The sequence below is a fragment of the Danaus plexippus genome, chromosome 28 (genome assembly GCF_018135715.1).
Source record: "Danaus plexippus chromosome 28, MEX_DaPlex, whole genome shotgun sequence".
Classification (NCBI taxonomy): Eukaryota; Metazoa; Arthropoda; class Insecta; order Lepidoptera; family Nymphalidae; genus Danaus; species Danaus plexippus.
Genome location: NC_083556.1, coordinates 93,341 through 112,230, shown reverse-complemented (window position 1 = coordinate 112,230; position 18,890 = coordinate 93,341). Strand labels below are relative to the sequence as shown.

General features: G+C 40.8%; 3 protein-coding genes across 5 annotated transcripts; 2 read left to right on the top strand and 1 right to left on the bottom strand.

Moving 5' to 3' along the window:
• The first annotated feature begins 1,639 nt into the window (after window positions 1-1,639).
• LOC116776182 (protein KTI12 homolog) lies at window positions 1,640-3,826 on the top strand. The gene is made up of 4 exons (XM_032669298.2): window positions 1,640-2,008; window positions 2,129-2,321; window positions 2,610-2,748; window positions 3,541-3,826. The coding sequence occupies exons 1-4, from the start codon at window positions 1,741-1,743 to the stop codon at window positions 3,823-3,825; spliced, it is 885 nt and encodes a 294-aa protein (XP_032525189.2). The 5' UTR covers window positions 1,640-1,740; the 3' UTR covers window position 3,826.
• On the bottom strand, window positions 3,507-9,202 carry LOC116776181 (carnosine N-methyltransferase). Of its 3 annotated transcripts, none has more exons than XR_009753269.1 (8): window positions 8,965-9,202; window positions 7,675-7,963; window positions 6,518-6,639; window positions 6,175-6,325; window positions 5,733-5,891; window positions 5,424-5,575; window positions 4,644-4,738; window positions 3,507-4,257 (listed from the first exon to the last, which is right to left on the bottom strand). XR_009753269.1 is itself a non-coding variant. In XM_061525201.1 (8 exons), the coding sequence occupies exons 1-8, from the start codon at window positions 9,051-9,053 to the stop codon at window positions 4,156-4,158; spliced, it is 1,146 nt and encodes a 381-aa protein (XP_061381185.1). In that variant the 5' UTR covers window positions 9,054-9,202; the 3' UTR covers window positions 3,507-4,155. The 3 variants fall into 3 exon arrangements, 2 of the variants coding, with proteins under 2 accessions (XP_061381185.1, XP_061381186.1); XM_061525201.1 differs by having other exon boundaries at window positions 4,644-4,725; XM_061525202.1 differs by having other exon boundaries at window positions 4,644-4,725; window positions 6,175-6,322.
• Window positions 9,203-9,362: 160 nt separating this feature from the next.
• On the top strand, window positions 9,363-16,380 carry LOC116776163 (uncharacterized). The gene is made up of 12 exons (XM_032669270.2): window positions 9,363-10,456; window positions 10,791-10,925; window positions 11,184-11,300; window positions 11,600-11,803; window positions 12,060-12,140; window positions 12,337-12,486; window positions 12,695-12,868; window positions 12,942-13,084; window positions 13,182-13,400; window positions 13,587-13,720; window positions 13,971-14,074; window positions 14,191-16,380. Exons 1-12 carry the CDS (start codon window positions 9,895-9,897, stop codon window positions 15,603-15,605), a joined length of 3,438 nt encoding a protein of 1,145 aa, XP_032525161.2. The 5' UTR covers window positions 9,363-9,894; the 3' UTR covers window positions 15,606-16,380.
• The last annotated feature ends 2,510 nt before the right edge of the window (window positions 16,381-18,890 follow it).

The window sequence follows — 18,890 nt, the reverse complement described above, 5'->3', positions numbered from 1 at the left end:
GATACTTAATTAAAAGGACTTGGTAACTAACTCGTGTAAGAACCGTCGCAGGCACGAGGCACACTAACTTAATACATTATATATATATATATATATATGTGTGTATATATATATATTTATTTATTGATATTACTTATAGATTTATCGAAATTCTTAGCATAAAATATTTAATATTAAAAATCCAAGTCACACTACAGACGCGAAGAATTCGTTTTCATATAATATTCACTGAAACGTTTTCTACGAATATAATCTGTATGCTTACAATCAGTCTTCATCGTCACACTACACACGAAGCGTTTCACGTTTCCTATTCAATAAACTACGTTTATACTATAATAAGATCTATGAATAAAAACGACAATAGCTCCGTGTATAAAGTAAGTCTTAAAATAAGCGGGTTGTGTATAGGTTTGGCGGCTATAGATAAAACGATCGGTTAATGGTTTCTAATTTTTTTTAGTATTTATCAGAATATTATAATATAAAGTAGAAGACAACTAATAAATAAAGAATTTAAGAGACAGGAGTAATTAATTGAAAGACAGGTATAAGTAGTACTCTAATATTATCTAACCAGAATTTTAGCAATGAGAACTTTTCTGGAGCGTCACAGAAAACTCTCGAACAAACAGACAACACTACGTACGGTATAATGATTCATGAAATTCTGTTCTCTAACCAGATCCGACACTACTTATTTCTCAAATTATTTTTTATTTTGACTTCATCATTAAGTTCTCATTAAATATACATAGTAAGTGTTCTTAAAATGATGTTAAATTAAAAATTAATGCATATGTTTATTCGTACATTAAAAAAATTACCATACTAAGATGTTAAGCCAACCATGTACATATAATTACTACGCCTATATTTGAAAAATTCCGGGATATAACTATTTTGTTTAAATTATTTATTTAATATATAGATATAATCATTTTCAGAAAAAAATGCCAATAAAATAATATTTTTTAGGACTAAATGTGAGGTAGTTTTAATCATAACTTCCTAAATATTATAAACTTGAAGACTTTGACCTTATAACACTATAAGATTAGGCTTATCGAATTTGTATCAAATTATTTGTTAGTCCTTCACCGTAGGCGCCAAGTTCGTCACGTCATCTGAGAGGATGTAGGCGCTTCTCTCTCTTCTTGTAGGATTTCAATATATTATCGAACGTGTTTAAATACTAATGTCGGTAAAAACCTTTGATTTTTAATTCATTCACAATTTGCCTTTGAGTTCATTAAAATCATTTAAACCTTTGCCAAAGATTTTTTTTTAACTGATACTCCATAGTTTTTCTTTAATATTACTTTTTAAAATACATTAGCTAACTCGTATATTGAACAGGAAACAGGCTTCCTAGATATTCCTACATTTCTTTAATAATTGGTAGATTTTAATAACTAGACTGACTGACTGACTAGTTTTTTCTAAATTCGGTACCTTTACTTGAAATTTACAGTATATTAAAAATTATTGTAATGTATTACCAGTATATTCTAAATAACACTGTTTAATCAAGTTATTTCATGATTTATTTTAAAATTTCACTGATTTGATGTAATGTGTATTCAACTAGTTATATCTGTGTCCAAGTGTCAATCGCCTCGTTGTCGAAGTCATTTTTGACAAGAGACAATTTTTCAACATATTGTAGAACGAACTTATGAAAACTATTGGTATTATTAAAATATTGACACATTATTATTTTAGGATAAAAGACCAAATATGCCTCTTATAATAATATGCGGTACACCCGTCAGTGGTAAGACAAGTAGGGCGAGACAATTGAAAGAGTTTTTTGAGAACAAACACAAAAAACAAGTTGAAATCGTATCAGAAGATGAAGCTATCAAGAAACTGGGTTATGAGAGAAATTCAATGTATTTAGATTCGCAAAAGGAGAAGCGAATCAGAGGATATCTTAAATCAGAAGTTATACGGCTCATCGGTAAAGACGGAGTTGTTATTTTAGATGGAAGTAACTATATAAAAGGTACGACATTACAGCACTGTCTTTGATATTTAATGTATGTAATGTAGCATTAAACAAATTTAAATTTTTACTTAATATGTTTCATACTACAATAGTTTTAAAAGTCAACTTCCACTTTAGGGTTTAGATATGAATTATACTGTGCATCGAAAGCTTCAAAGTCCACCCAGTGCACCCTATACACCATCCGCAACCATCAAGAGGCATGGGAGAGCAATTTGTTAAGAATTAATCAAAATACTGATAGTAAGGAGAGTGGCCAGACATCAGAACCTTATACCGAGGAAGTGTTTAATGCTATCACTAAGTTAAGGTAAAAAACTCTGCTATTAGTTAACTGAAATTCTGTAAGATATGTATTATGTCATCACCTATGTTTCCTTACCATGAGTTACATCATCAAACTCCATACAGATATTTTCTAATTTTTGGTTTGTAAATTCCTGCATGTGATATATCCGTGTAGCGACACCAGTCGGTATCACATCTATTATTATTTTTCACCAATGGTCTTATTTACTATAAACAATGTTTTTATTTTTGATTAAACAGAATTATTCAAAGTTTTGTATACAGGTATACAGTATTAATCATAAAACAGGTTTGAAGAACCAAACTCCAACAATAGATGGGACAGCCCGCTCTTCACCGCACAACTTTCTGATGAATTGAATCTCGATGAAGTGTATTCCGTGCTGTTTGAGAAGAAACCTCCTCCGCCAAACATGAGCACACAGAACGTAAGTATGGGTTTCAGATTATAAATATCCGAGCACTACTCCGGGTTCACTTATATTAGTTTATCATTACTACTATGTCCTTGACTCTGCAACTGGACTCGGAGAGAAATGTACCAAGTTGAAATAATAATTTAATCAAACGGGAGTGACATCTATAGTGTGTGTGTGACTTCATACACTATAGGACTGTTAGACCTCAATCCCTAGGAAGATACACGAAATGAAGGGATAATTTTTTACTGGAGTATTTTCATAAAAACCTTCAAGTAGTTTTTACTTGAAAGCAAACTTATATTATCATCTACAATATGTTATAGTAGGACTAACTATTAGCAGACTCTTTGCCTGTAAACCATGATTACCCTGAAGGGGTTACATTTGGTTTCTCACAGCCCCCTTATCAGAACCTAACTTAGAGACAATGGAACTGCCTCAAGAAGTAACCTTTTGAATTAAACATATATTTTGGAAATCGTCCTTTAATTGAACAATGTAGAGTAATAGCCATGTTACTCCTTTAGAACTCAAAAAACTTCCCTTCAAATAGGCTCCAGTCGTTCTATACATTAGTCAGAACATACAGACAAACACACAAAACTAAACCAGCTGTTACATTGAAATTACAAAGAGACAGCTGAATGTGATTTCCTACAGACCTATTTGTAATATAACAAACATGATGAGAATAAACACATAACACAGAATTTGTCAGAATTTAAAAATGTATTATATATACATATAAGATAAAAGATAAAATATTTGTCAACTAATTCTTTATTAATAACGTTGCAGCCTCCTCTGTGTTCTGCAAATTTCCTGTATGAGATAGACAAAGTGACTCAGGAGATATCGAAACAGATCCTGGACTCGAAGCAGTTGAACCTGGATGTAGTGAAGTTCCCCGACTACCCCGGATGCGTTCTGGAAGTTGACTTCATACAGAACATCAACCAACAGAAGCTGCTGAGGCTGAGGAGGCAGTTCCTCACCTTCGCTAAGATGTCACACTCAAACGACAACGCTCACAACATAGGCCGATACTACATACAGTACTTAAATAAAACGCTCACAGAATGAATACTATACTTTCATTTAGATTTAATCTTTTATATTATCTGTGACGTGGATCCGGACCGGGAAGACCCGAGGATTGTGGACGAGCGCTCCGGAACAAAGACGAGCATTTCAAACACAACCCGATGTATTTATTAAACTAACATTTCTCTATGTAACTCACACCGCGGTGCTGCTGTCTGATCACATGCAACAAACACACGCTCATCTCGGCTGTGGACGGAGGCGGGGCGAGGACGAGCGGGGGGGTGGGAAACGTTTCTAAAGCTAGTTCTGGCGGAGCACGTAACTATATTACAGTCTGGGTGTGGAAGCTCCGGTGAGTCCGACCACTCACGTGGCCTTCCTGCACACGAAAAACACCGAATTGTATTCGTGTTGCATCATAGAGTTGGGGTTCTGCGCGTACCTCGTCCTCACCGACGTCTGCTCCTTCTGTTGGAGTTACATCCAAATTAGAACATCATTACCGATTAGACTGAATAATGATACATACATTTTTCTAAACAATAATATTCATAATTCTCATGTAAGAAATAGTGAAGCCAGCACAGAGAACTTATTTCTGGTGTATATCATATGGAAGGTCATTGCTGGCGATGGGGAACAGGGTCTGCTCCAACACCCTACCTGGCGGAGCTCCGACATATTTGTTTAAATAATTCGTAAAAATCTTTTATATTAATTGTATTATCTCAAAATCGCTTTCCTTAAGATCTTTTAACCCACCGCCTAAAGGCTAACGTCTAAATAATAATAAGATGTAACGGTTGCTCGACCAAAGGCTGCGCTCGCGCCGAGTGCCGAGGGTCGTCACTCACCAGAATCTCGAATCCCACGTCTTGGATGATGTCCAGCAGGATGTCGTAGGGCGGCTCGATACTAATCTCGTTGGGCATGTCGCTGAAACCACAGACTATACGGTTCATGGTCCGGATCACTCTCTATCACTCCTTAGAATGTTCTCGTGTACAAAACATAATGTGTTGTATATACAGGTAATTATTGTGTACATCAGTGTATGATCGTGTACATTGGAGCATAATGCTATCTAAGATCTTCGTTTACACATTTAAATGAACCTAATTTTTCGATACTACGCGTATTTTCTAAATTAAGAATTAGGAAATCTTTGACGAATAAGCGACTAACTGACTGATACTTTCATCTCGTCTGGCCGTGATCACGGTTCACGCTCACAGATCACTGATAGTAATCGAGTCGACGGAACCATGCAGAAACAGAATAACTAAAAACCAGTAGTATTCGAGAAACGTATATACATTGGAGTATTACTGTGTACATTGGAGTATTACTGAGTACATTGGAGTATTACTGAGTACTTTGGAGTATTACTGTGTACATTGGAGTATTACTGAGTACATTGGAGTATTACTGAGTACATTGGAGTATTACTGAGTACATTGGAGTATTACTGAGTACATTGGAGTATTACTGAGTACATTGGAGTATTACTGAGTACATTGGAGTATTACTGAGTACATTGGAGTATTACTGTGTACATTGGAGGATTATTATGGAGTACATTAGATAAATCTTATCTGGATTATATAAAGATGGTATCATATGTATAAAGTCACCTATAGTGATACAGCAACGGTCCGAGGTTGATCCACAGTCCGCCCGGCCTCAGTATGTGGTATATCCTCTCGATGAACTCTATAACGTTGGGAGCGCAGTCGATGAAGAAGCAGGTCGCTATACAGTGCCACTCGTCCAGCTCGGTGTACACCTGGAACATTCCACCTCCACGTGCAAGGGATGCGATCACATCGCTTAGGTAATGTTTATTGTAACCGTGGAGTAATGACTTAGCTGACATCTTTTTTTAACTCGTTGCTGTAGCAGGTACACGTTTTATATTTTCCTTGTTGTTAGCGAGTGCTCACCTTGAGGAAGTCCCCGGCGGCGATGGAGAAGTGTTGTTGTTGGTGTTGATGATGAGCGGCGGGGGGCACGTCCGGGAACGACACGCCCGCCGTCTGGTGCTCGCACGTCAGGTGGTTCACGTACTGGTGGACCCACGGGTACACCGTGTACGAGTTCGCCTGACGCGCGCACATACAGTTATAACGAAAGAAACTATGTCCGGATACATGTTTATATAAATTTAATGTTCTCCCGTTAGATCTTTGAAAAGACACCATTTTATCAGAGAACCTACTATAGGAGTACGCAATTTAATGTTGTTATGAAGATATTCAAATAAAATAAAGACTGTTCGAGCAATAGCCGTCTTAAGCATTTTTTGTGAGCAAATAAAAACATTTAGTCAATTCCATCGATTAATGAACAGTATTTCTTTAACTGAGACACGATACGAGGACTCACTTCGACACACTTATTGAGTATGAAGTTGCTGGCGAACAACATGAAGAGGGAGAACTCGTTCCCCTGACACGAGAACCCTCGGCCGGCCACCTCCCAGGCGAGGCGGCCCAGGCCCGCGCCCGGAACCAGCACGCGGACCGCCGACCGGCTGCTGGAGGAAACATTACACGTGGAAGTGGCACAGGACTCGACAGGAAACCAGATCATGGACAAACTTACGATGCCATCATTTAGGAGTATGTAAACAAATCTGTTTCTACAGACACACACGCACGCACTCACGCCCACACACGCACACATACATATCTAGACATATGAACAGTTTCCCCGCCCCGGTACCGACCAGTGTTCCTGGCGAGGATACCTCTCCTCCAGCTCGTCCAGGATGGGCTTGTAGCACTGGTCGCGCTCCACTTCGCCCGCCGCGCTCCAGTCGCGGACGATGTTCTTCAGCACCGACTGCACCTGCCGCCCACATGACTCGTGTGAGGAGAAGCAACCAACAACACTTCGCAAATTGCTTTCTTTCACCACACAAAGCTAAGACTGTTCATCACGAGCTACCTTCACGAACCGAGATTCGAATCGAAAAACTTATGACATGTTGGACTCTGTATATCATTTAAGCTGTTCTCTACGACCAGTGTAACAGAAAAAACAGATCCAATGATTTGAATATTCCTTGTCTTTTCGATTCGTTAACGTATTGAATATTTGTATCAATAGATTATCAATAATTCTCAAAGAGTCTTGAAGTACAACAGCTGAGTCAGTTCGGCTGTTCTTTACAGACAGATCGACAGAAGCTTACAAGTAGATATTAATCAACTACAAGGTAATACTTTTTTCAAAATTCTCAACAAAATCTAAGTATTACTAAACGATCAAGCGGTCCGTTGTTCCAGTGTCCGACATTACTTTCAAATAGCAGACAATCGAAAGACCACTTAACGTTTTTTTTATATATCAACAACATTATCAGGACCAAGTACCGCGACTCATTCGCGTTATTAATGTATAAATTCATATTATTTGATAATTTACAGATAAAAAACAAAATCTCATCTGATAAAAGGACGAACGAGCGTTAACTTATTACACTTTTAATGTCGAAGATACGAAAGACGTAAAACAATTTAGGTTCAAATACAACGGGACGGAAATTATCATAATATTTATATAATTTATCTCGTTTCGTTGGCCGTACTATAAAATATACATACAAAAATTAACTTTTGCGGCTTGTCAGTATGTGTTTAAAAGTTTGATTAAGAAATCAAGCAGAGAATTCGTTAATCTTTAACGCTCAAAGGAAACATAATCAACTATGAAAATAATCAAAACAAACATTTAGCTTCTCATGATATAGAATGCAATCATTTCCTTTGAAGGCTTTATACAAACTTGAATCACTTTAAGGTTCTGTTGTACTGAGAAGTATTAATTAGTCCAGTTTGTACCTCTACGATTCATTACTAGAATAGTCCAAAGCTATCAAACCTTTTCCACATCGTGCTGCATCTTGTGCTGCTTGAGGGATGTTATCTCACAGTTGTTGTAATTACATCCAAAGTTCTCTGTTCCGTGGCTGCCGTTGGTGCTGTGTTCCACATTCTCAAACATGGTGTCCACATCCTTGATGATGAGGTGGACCACATCGTTGTTAACGTCCAGACACCTCTTGAACTTGGTGAGGTACGTTCGGTATCTGTCCAATCGTCTCTGATCACTCGGCGGCAGCATTGAGATGATTTTCTCCGACTTGTGTATCCTCTCAAGGCTGCATAGTCTATAATACAAGGTCCTTGTTATACTACAAGAACTGCTATAGCAGAACAACCGACACAACTACATGTGTGTTCTGATGAAGCTAGTATACTATATTGATAAATTTCTTATCAGCTGTATTTGTACAATATCCTCAATAACGGATACTTCATAAGGATTTACCCATGACCAGCCCCCAGATTACAAAAATTATTGCATAATTTTATGAAATTTATAGAATTCATTTAATTTTTTTTTTTTTAATTATAAAAAGAAGTTTACCAAAAGCAATAAAACCTTTTTTATATTTGATGTTTTTTAAATAATATAATTTTTTTCGCATCATATAACTTGTAATGAGACTTAACTACATATCCTGTTGACAGTTTCATCATCTTTTATCCGTTTAACTGAATTGTGTTTGATAATTTAAGTTAAATTTAACCAGAGGTTAAAATGAGCTGGTGAGTCTTTTAACTCAGTCAACACAAACTGTAACACAGCTCACAGTTAAATCATTGTCACTATCATTACAGACAAATGAATTGCATCATATGACAAAAGAAATTCTAACATGATAAAATGTGAATAGATTATAAGAAATACATTTTTTCCTAAATAATTATATGATGTACTGACATACCAGACCGATTTATTGTTATTAGTGTCGACGAAAGTTATAAATTTATACGAAATGTTAGTAATTAATGTTATTCTATATTTTAAATCCAAATATATTTCCATCTCAATTCTCCTGTCCCAGTTGGAACAGATTGATAAAAAATGCCTTGACAGTAAACTACACCTTAATTCGAAGGTCGTTATGCTCAAATTGGCACACACGTTATGGACGTAAACAAAGCATATTGTATCCAAAACTATTAGTCTAATGATTTGTTGTTGCTATGGAAGACTCGTAACTCGCGAGAGATAATTTAAAAAATCGTATTAGGAAAAAATGTTTAACAATTTTTATTTGTAATCCAAATAATCGTAAACTTTTTCGACGATTAAGTGACTTACTTGTAATATTTAAAAGCGTTCACCACTGCTTGAAAATGGGCGCGCTCCTTAACCTCATCTATTTCTTCTGTCGGACCGATAGAAGACATTTTGACTTAATCTCTACAAACACGTGCGTTGTGTTTTAATTTTTTGAATTTCTTTATACGAGTTATCTGACATCGATTAATTAATTGTTTCCAATTGAGACAGCGACGAGGAAACCGTCTTCGTCCGTGGAGTTTCTGACTTTTACGAATTTGACATATTGGAATAATATTGGAAACGTCACTGTCATGTTTAATACGCTGTTAACTTGTTAAATTTATCTTCTCTTATGATTTAATAATTTTCTTATTTTAAAAAAAAAATCTAGGAATTTGTTAATATTCTTTTCAAGTTTATAATCTTATAACAATTAGATATGAAAATATTTTTAGCTTAATTTATTGGACGAAACGGAAAAGTCAATACTCAATATGTCGGCAAGTAATGAAATGTGTTTGTCAACATTCGATCGATTCTTGTTTTAATTGCTTTTGAAATGTTAAATTGCCCCGCGATGTGATTTATTCGAAAAACAAACTAAATCTATTTAAAAATACTTTATGAGTGCGGGTTATTTTGTTCTGCTTGTTGAAAAAAATTATTAGCTTAATTAAAATAGTACAAATGTTTATAACTGCGTGTAATTAGTTATTAAAGTCATTAAATCCAACTTTATTTGTAATATAATACTTTTAAAATATTAAGTTAAAAGTGTTAATAAATACAACATCAAAAGGTTGAGCGTTTTGGCCGAGTTTACGTTCCGCGAATAAAAATCAATAATATGCAATGTCGTTGCCTAGCTGCAATTAGGTTGCACTTAATGACCTAGAATAGTTCACCTCTCAACTTTCAATAATGTAGAATTGAGGCGGAGAGTGATAGAATTATTAAGTTACCAAAATGATGGATGGTATGTTGTCTCAGAGGGTGACTCCTTTACTCAAATGTGTGGTGCTGTTTATGTTCATCTTCACCGCTAAAGTCCTTACCTCAAGACCGCACGACTCTGAAGACGCCACGAATAGCATCCATCAGCAGAAACCTTCTCACTATGTGAGAACTTTCACTAAATATCACCACAGAAGAACTAGTCAATTGAACAATCTCGATGACCCATACTGGATCTTAGCCCAGGACCAGCCCAAAGTTATCGTGAAGAGGAGTGTCAAACAAATAGGCAACGAGCTGTTGAGTACATCGGACGACATAAACCAAGTAGCCCCTGTGTCCGTTGGGGATGAAGTCGTTGATCAGATGGACAAACCCATGGAGGCAAAAGATCAGCAAAAAAGCACTGATTCAAGGAAGTACAAAGTGAAGGCGGCAGTGATTGTGACAGACGCTCCGACTACTCCTGGCCCGACCATATCCTGTTTGTACAAAATACACAGTGTGGCGTTAAGTGTCACTCCGTCTTATCACGATGGAAATGCTCAGTTTACAGTCGAAAATGAAATATTTGGTGAGTATTGTAACAAGTAAATACAGTCTACCTAACTTTACAATTCCTCTCTTGTTTTTATATGAAATTCATATTTTTATAATTTATTAAAACAGTTGCTAACTAATGCTAAATTTTAATACTACTTTTAATGTTAATATACTTGGTTTTAATTGGAGCCGGCTGGTTAATATCAGTATACATAACACAAAGTAGCTTAGGCTCATAATACAACAAGTGTTGTATTCTAAGTTACATCTATCCCAATAAAAAAAATATTATATAAGTCCAGAGTTCATATAGGAAAATAATTAAATTTAATAGAAATTCTCATGAACAGAAATGTATTTGACAGACAGAGGCGATATAACGGAGACAACACTTCCGAGCGGGGAATTGGCTCAGGTGGAGAAGTGCACGGACCCTAAAGCATTCTGCTACACCCTGTGGCACCAGGACAATGATGCAAACATCACCGTCCTAGGACAGGGTTAGTTGTTTCGAAGGATCAGTTAAATTGTAAACATGTTTTAGTCATGTTTGTAAACAAAACGAGATTATTTCTGACTTTAATACATTTATTGAGTAATATTAATGTTCTCTACCTAACTCTATCCAACAGACTCTATCTATTCGTCTGATCAAAAACACGGTTAAGTGAACGTCGGGTGAAATTTAAACGAAACATATATGAAAATAATGTATATATCTGTATGTCTGTATGTGGTAATCTGTTTCTCCTGGCCAGGCTGCTGGCGCTCGTCCCAGGGCGGGCGAGCCTGTGACAAGTGTACTCGAGTCACGGCTCGACTGCCGCGGACCAGGTTCTGTTGCTGTACGAGGAGTCTGTGCAACGCTGACATCAGTAAGTGACGCCAGCATACACATCATTTGATGAAACCGCCAGAGGTCAACATATCAGATGCACTCCCATGAGTTGCTTCGATGATAAATCCATATTGTATGGTCTCATGTACCAGCCGCGCCCGCATCCTGCTGTGAAAGTTATCCCTTACTCCTTATTATTGAAAATATAATTACAATAACTCAACTGCTTCAGTGAGTAGCCGGAACGGTTAGACTCTGTGCTCTATATGACTAAACAGACACACCGAGTGTCTTCACCCCCAGATGTTAATACCTCACGGACCCTCTACCTTCCAGCGACCCTCAAGGAGGAGTCAGTGACGATCAAAGCCGAGTCAACTATGAAGAGCACTCGCGGCGCGAACTACTCCAGCGTGCTGGCGTCCGCCGTGCTGGCGCTCGTGGCGGTCATGCTGATGGCCATCGTGTTCAGGAAGATGTACTGCAGCAGGCCGGGCCTGGACAAGGGAGACATGAGCGACGGCCTGGACTTGGAGAAAGGTGACTTGCACAGAGGAGAGTTCGATATATGGGGGATGTTGAGGGTAGTCACTATGTTCCACAAAATAATACCATCGAGGGGGAATTCTAGCGATCATATCAACAGCTCATTAATATACTACAGAAGTATTGAGAACACGAAGGGTCATAGGAATCAAGACTGTCCAGTTGTGATGATCCCTCCTCAGGACAAACAACTCGACAGGGTGACGATATATATGTTACTATAAGTTAATGTCGGCGTGTGCTCGTGCAGGTGAGGTGATGGGCTCCGGGCCTGACGGACTCGCCACAGGCCTGCTGTGTGTGGACAACATCACGCTCATCGAACACATCGGTAACTAAAAACACGTCTTAGTAACTGGTAGAGTAGAAAACGTTCATACTAGCAGTTTTTAAACACATTTGTCAAGTTACTTGCACTAGTGATCAGTTTATAAAGGTACATTCCACGCCTCCAATCTCTTGGCTCGTGGTTCCGGGTATGTCTGTTCCGTCCTGTGTCTTATGTTCGTCCCGTGTGTCCGTGTCAGGTCAGGGTAAGTTCGGGTCGGTGTGGCGCGGCGTGCTGGGCGCTCGGCCCGTGGCCGTGAAGCTGTACTGCAGCCCGGCCGCCTGGAGGAAGGAGGCCGCCATATACGCCATGCCGCATCTGGCGCACCCCAACATCCTGAGGTACTATGGTGAGTATAACGTACCATCAGTTCCGAATACAAAACTATGACAGTATTCATACTACGTGAACACCGATAACTTGTATTGAGGCTCGTGAACTTCCTAAGTACACAGTGAAACGATTTTTTTGAGAACTTGATTTTAGTGTCGCTGTATATTTTCCTTCGTTTTCTTACCTTCGTGGAAATATTTTATAAGTCCTATGTGTACCTCCAGGCAGCGACAGTCGCTCGTCCCTGGTGGAGGCGGGCGGTCGCTCTCAGCTGGTGGTATTAGAGCTGTGCTCGGAGTCGTTACGCGACCGTCTCGTGCGGGCTCCGGTCGACTGGACCGGGTTCGCCACCCTCGCCCACGGCCTGGCCAGCGCCCTGGCACACCTGCACACTACCAGTGAGTGGAGGGGAGAGACTTCCCGTGACGAGGGATTTGTGTTAAATACTAAGTATCATGTTCGTTTCCACAGCGTCCTCCAAGCCGTGTATCGTGCACCGCGACGTGAACAGCGGGAACGTGCTGGTGAGTGTGGACGGCCGCGCCAGACTGGCGGACCTGGGCCTGGCTCAGGCGCTGCCCGTGACGCCCGACAGGACCTGCAGGCTCACGGAGGTGAGTCAGCTCGCCTATTCCTTAGTTGCACTCTTAATAATACAAACAAGCACACGTATATGAAGAAACTCTCTCTACACCGTGTCACATGTCCCAGGCCGGCACTCTCCGTTACTTGTCCCCGGAGGCGCTGGAGGGAGCGCTGGACCTGTCCGGGGCGAGGGCCGCGCTGTGTGCGGTGGACGTGTTCGCACTGGGCCTGGTGCTATGGGAGATGTTGTGGCGCTGTGAGGGAGCGCAGGCCCACGTGCCGCCCTACGCGCCGCCCTACCACCACCACGGCCTGCCCGCCAGACCCACGCTGGCACAGATGCAGGTCTTTTGTTATTTAAATAAACAAAAACAACGATATAAAATTTGTGACATAAGTGATACAACGTTGTTGCATCTGATAACAGTATGACAAGCACTCTCTGACGGTCACTCCTGACTTCTGTTGTGAACATGCAAATGTAGCAACAATAAACCTGTTCCTTTATTATGTCATGTATATCTGTCCCAGGCCCTGGTGTCCCGCGGCAAGGCTCGCCCTCCCCTCCCTCCGCCGTCGTCGTGCGGAGCCCGGGGGCTCCTCAGACCGCTGAGGCTGGCCTCCGCCACCTGCGACGAGTGCTGGGATCATGACGCAGAGGCGCGGTACGACACAGACAGACATACGACTTATGATAATAATATGACACCCCGAGACGGTTCATCACCGTTTTTAGTCGGGCCGCATGTGAAGCTGGACTAACTAACTTTATAACTTTATAACTATATACAAATATGGATCAGAGTCCTAGCCCTGCAACACCATGTCGCTTCACGCGATAGCTGAACGTATTTTTCCAAGCCCGTGCGTGTGTGCGTCTCATGTTATGTTGACTGTATGTATGTATGTGTGCAGGCTGACGGCGGTGTGTGTGGAGGAGCGGATGATGGAGCTGAAGAGTATACTGAACACCCTCACTGACCTGGACCGCGCCACCGCGCCCGGAGGCGGAGACCACGGTGAGCGTGTATAGAGTTAAACGTGCGCTTACAGATAGGTGCTCTTAAGGAGATGAATCTTTATTATAGTGTTTTTAAGGCGACTCTCCGCTTACATACATGTCTGACGGTTTCAGGATCCACCGAACCGTCTCTCACTGATGCTGATAAGAAGTGCAACGCCAATGTGGTCCAGGCCGGCGACTCCACCCCCCTCCTGTACCCTGACCCACACATGGGAAGGAACGCGTGTATAGAGCGGAACACTAACACACACACGCAGACACACACGGTGGAACTCATACCCAAGACTCATAGAGACGCCGACCACGAGCAGAGGAATGTGCAGAACTGTCAGACGCTGGCGAGGACGCACGCGCAGGGGACCCGGCACAGAGACAACATAGAGCGGCTGAATGAGATACGGTCCTATCAGAGACCCTTGGAGTACGTCCAGAACGACGTGACGAGGCACGAGGAGGCGGAGGGCGCCTGGAATAACGGGGGCGGGAAGGAAAAACAAAGGTGGGGAATCAGGAGACTGTTTGAGAAGAAGGCCAAGGATACCAGGGTCGGCCTGGAGACCAACGTCACGCAGAACGGAAAGGTCAAAACGTCGCTGGTGGAGAAGTTCACCAACTTGACCTTCGACCGACCTTCCAATTTGGTACTGGACGACGAGAGATCGCTGACCTTCGAACCATGCACTCTCTCGCCGCCGAACAAGACGCTCAGTCCGACCATGATCAAGGAGTCCGAGCTCAACACGGACAAGGTGTTCAGGGAGCTGCCCTCCAGGGACGACGGCGACAGGAACCAGGTGTTCGCCGTTATCGTGCCGAAAGTGATACAGGAAACGAAACCACAGGGAGAGTCGGGCTCCGAGTCCGAAGACTCCACCCTCAAGACACGAGCGAGTGCTGAGAACAAGACGATACACAGCGGACGATCCTCCAGGAACAACATCGAGCTGGAGCTGGACTTCATAGAGATGCCGCGGGACTTGCGGGACAGCCCCTACGATCTCAACTCCGAGTGTTCCAGCGAGGACGAGCACCTGCTGCTGCTGGCGGAGACGGGCGGCTCCAGGATCACCATGAAGACCGTCTCCAGGAACGACGACCGACACACCAGCGACGTGCTGCGAGAGGCCTCGCAGACCAACACCGACCACCTCTACAACAAGCACAACAAGTACAGGACCTTCGACAACGAGCTCAGCGACCCCCACGACAAGGAGAACCACAGCTACACGCTCGACAACCCGCTCTACGTGGCCGCCGACATCCGCGACGCAGAGGACACCGAGCCCGCCAACACGCTCGGCATCAAGAGGCAGCACTCCCTGGAACAGGTGCGGGACATATTCAGCTCGGGAGACGCCACGCTGCTCAACCCCGCGGGGAGGGTGAAGACCCCGGGGGACCTGCCCGCCGCCGTGCGCAGGGCCCGGGCCCGGGAGCGCGGCGGGGGCGAGGCCTTGGCGAGGGGAGGCTCCCGGAACAGGCTCAGCCTGTACGACGACCGCATGATGTTCGGCAACACGCTGTAGGCGGCCGGCTCCTCGTGTCGCTGCGTTTCATATAACATGAGCTTTATTTATTGACGCCCAGTCCGCGCCGGAGCGCCCGCCGCAGGGCGCCCCGCCCGCCCCGATCGCCCCGCCCGCCGTGAGCCTGGTGACGGTTCTAGAGCGATCGTTGTACCTCTGAGTCTAAGCATGTTGATTTACTTGTAACATTCTTTATTTTGTATTGCAATATATTTTTTTACGTTTGATATATTTTTGTTCTGTTTCATATCTTTGTTGACGTTTCTTTCGGTCTGCTCTCTCGTCTTCTCGTCTCGTTCTGTATGTTCTTCTCTCGAGTACCTGTAAGTGTGATTCTCCTCGGAGTCGGTCTCCTGTTCCCTCACTGTTCCAGTCTCACCTCATCTCACATCGCGTCGCGTGTCCTGGATCTGTGTCCTCGTTTGTCGTTTTTGTGATAGTTCTTAAAGCCGCTAGTTTATTCTAAGTTAGTTATATCGTCCTGTGTCGTATGTTTCTCTCTGTGCGAGTGACGTCCGTCACAGATTGTATTTCCCGTGTCGTATCTCCAGCGCCCTCTCAATAGTCTGTGACTTCGAAGTGTTTTCCTTTAGTTTGTTTATTGTTTAGTATCCGTTATGACCTGTGACCTTTCGTGTACATAGTGTAGTTCCTCTACGGCCATGTTTTATTTGTTAAGTTATTGAATCGAACCTGTTTAGTTTATTATTATTATTATTATTTTTTGTATTGCGATATATTTGTCGCTGGTTTACAATAAAGTCGGCGGATGTCAGATCGTTTTATTTCTATACAAACCTATTATTGTTGTTTGACCTTCGCCAGATCCAGTTCCGGTTGTCGCGAGGACCCGCGACGCTGACATAAGTATTTGACATGAAGCAGATTACAATTCATTAATTTATAACAAACCTACAACCCATTAAATATCATCATTAAGATTCTGTATTCCCATTAAATAAGTACGTTAAAATAAACAGATTATTTTATAATTAATTATCTGTATTAAGCTTACAACTGTAGTGAAGTTTCTTTTTCTATTTGTAATCTGTTCTCGAAATATTTTTATTTTGTCAGATTAAAAAAAAAATCCTTAAATTTAAAGTTGATGTCTGTCACGTTTACATTGAAAACCAGTGATTTTTATTAAATTTAATTTGTTATACAGTTGCAGAGATCGTTTGTTAAATTGTATACTCACAAAATATACTGTCCTCGTCTGTGGGAACATTAGCACTAAATCAAACCTCCTTTTTGAAAGTTAAGGTTAATTGGCAGTGTTTTATGTAGTTTCAATACGCTATGCTGAATATAATTCATGTAACAGTTAGTAATTTAGAAAGGGTATAAATGGTGTCAGTGGTAATCTCTTCTCTTTAAAATACATGCTTTTCATCAAGTTAGGCTCGTTCCAATTCAGTCAATTTGAAATATTATTGATCCAAAACAATATAAATTTTATTAAAAAGTTTTTAATGCCGATCATTTTGAGTATTATTAGTCGGCGCTCTATGTCCTAGTGAACTAAATATCCAGCTCATTTTCGTTATGCCATCAGTGACATAGTCGTTGTGAGACTGCCATGAAACTCTGATCTAAGATAACACCATAATACGTATTAACAATTGGGACAGTTACAATTTCCATTTCCTGATTACCGTTCTTATCACGAGTTTATTGAGACTGGAGTCGTTTGTAATTTACACTCTCTAGCGACTATTTAAACTTGTGCTTCGGCTCCTGCCTCGTCTTGCGACTCGTACGCGAGTGTAAATCCCGGGACAGAGAAGGTGGCTGCTAGCACACTACCTTGGGGTACCCCGTAAGTGACATCAGTATCTTTACTGAAAGGTTCACAGACCTTGACTTTTTTGTTTTGGAGACAGTCTTTAAAGATATTGAGCGTAGTGTGACGAATTTAGCAATTTTGTAATTAACGCTTTAAAAATGGCCTCAGGGATCGTATCAAGACCTTTTTAAAGTCTAAGAATATTGTGAGACTCTTGTGCTTTATCTAGGCGCCTAGTTAGATGTGATGATAGAAAAGCAACAGCACTTTCACAAGGTCTGCCGTCGCGATGCCCAAATTAATTGGGACACAATAATTCATATTTGTTTTTACAGACAATAATTTTTATTCATATTTAATTTGAGAATCTCATCAATATGATATTGCATATTTTTTTAACTATTTTCGATATAGCGGGCAATATAGATATCAGCCTACAATTTGTTACATCTTCGTGCTCAGCCTTGTAGTTAGGTATTGTGTTAGATTTCTTCGCGTTGTCTGGAAATCCGTCATTGTTAAAACATAAATGAATCTAATATGTAACAGGGCCGATGGTGTCACTGAACACGCTTTATAAGGCTTGCGGAGATGTTAGCACGTCCAAACGCAGTATGACCTTTCAGTCGTAACATTATATTTTTAACCTCCTCGTCCCTGTCTGATAGGACAAAAAAGTTGGACGGAGTTGTTAATTTTCCTACAAATAAATTAGACTAATACAGACATCTGTTTGATTTCTGAAAAACGAGTTATGTTTACTAAATTCTTGAACAATGAAACACAAATGATAATGTTAAGATGACAACTCTATAGTATAGTGTGAAAAATAACTGAATCTTAAAATCATACAAAATGAATTCACTTACACACAAAAAAGATTTTGAAAATATTTAAAATCGATAAGATTTGCTCAATTAACAAGTAGATATATATACAGGTACTGTTATTAGACAAAAAAAGTAGGATTTGAGAAATTGAACCTTCATTCAGTGTAGGCGGTAGAGCCTAGCTGTGGTCAAGTTCCTGCAGCTCGAACATGGGCCTTTAATGACCTTCCATGAGAACCCTTAAAAATAGCAACATTTATGGACCTTCACTTAAGCTTCAGGATAAATGAGAAGTACTGAAGATGAGGGGAGTAGGCCATGTTGAAGAATAATACTATAGTTTAGGGAACAACAGTCTTCTCCGGTATAAGTAGTTTTAGGTAATTGCGATGCGTCAGTGTGCGCGGTGATGCGATCAGGATAGATAGATGATATTAACAATTACTTTGAAATCGGAAATTGAGTCTATTGAGTTTGTATTTGCACCTAGAGACTGGATAACTTAGAAAGTTAGGGGAGACTTTGAAAGGAATAGGAAAGTATTAAATTTGGGAGAAGTATGGAATGGAGAAGGTCAGTATATTTGCAATAACTTTTTGGAAGGTTTGGGATCCTCAGACACGTTTCATACAGGCATTGTTTGTTGGGCTGACTTATTCACGGATG

Excerpts from the sequence above, each read along its gene's own strand:
- LOC116776163 (XM_032669270.2), top strand. The coding sequence starts at position 9,895 with ATGATGGATGGTATGTTGTCTCAGAGGGTGACTCCTTTACTCAAATGT. Across the intron at positions 11,804-12,059 it reads CGGCCTGGACTTGGAGAAAG|GTGAGGTGATGGGCTCCGGG; the intron begins GTGACTTGCACA and ends GTGCTCGTGCAG. Across the intron at positions 14,075-14,190 it reads GCCCGGAGGCGGAGACCACG|GATCCACCGAACCGTCTCTC; the intron begins GTGAGCGTGTAT and ends TGACGGTTTCAG.
- LOC116776181 (XM_061525201.1), bottom strand. The coding sequence starts at position 9,053 with ATGTCTTCTATCGGTCCGACAGAAGAAATAGATGAGGTTAAGGAGCGC. Across the intron at positions 5,576-5,732 it reads CCGCCGGGGACTTCCTCAAG|GTGTACACCGAGCTGGACGA; the intron begins GTGAGCACTCGC and ends GGAATGTTCCAG. Across the intron at positions 4,726-5,423 it reads CCGTTGCTGTATCACTATAG|CGACATGCCCAACGAGATTA; the intron begins GTGACTTTATAC and ends CTGTGGTTTCAG.
- LOC116776182 (XM_032669298.2), top strand. The coding sequence starts at position 1,741 with ATGCCTCTTATAATAATATGCGGTACACCCGTCAGTGGTAAGACAAGT. Across the intron at positions 2,009-2,128 it reads TGGAAGTAACTATATAAAAG|GGTTTAGATATGAATTATAC; the intron begins GTACGACATTAC and ends CTTCCACTTTAG. Across the intron at positions 2,749-3,540 it reads CAAACATGAGCACACAGAAC|CCTCCTCTGTGTTCTGCAAA; the intron begins GTAAGTATGGGT and ends ATAACGTTGCAG.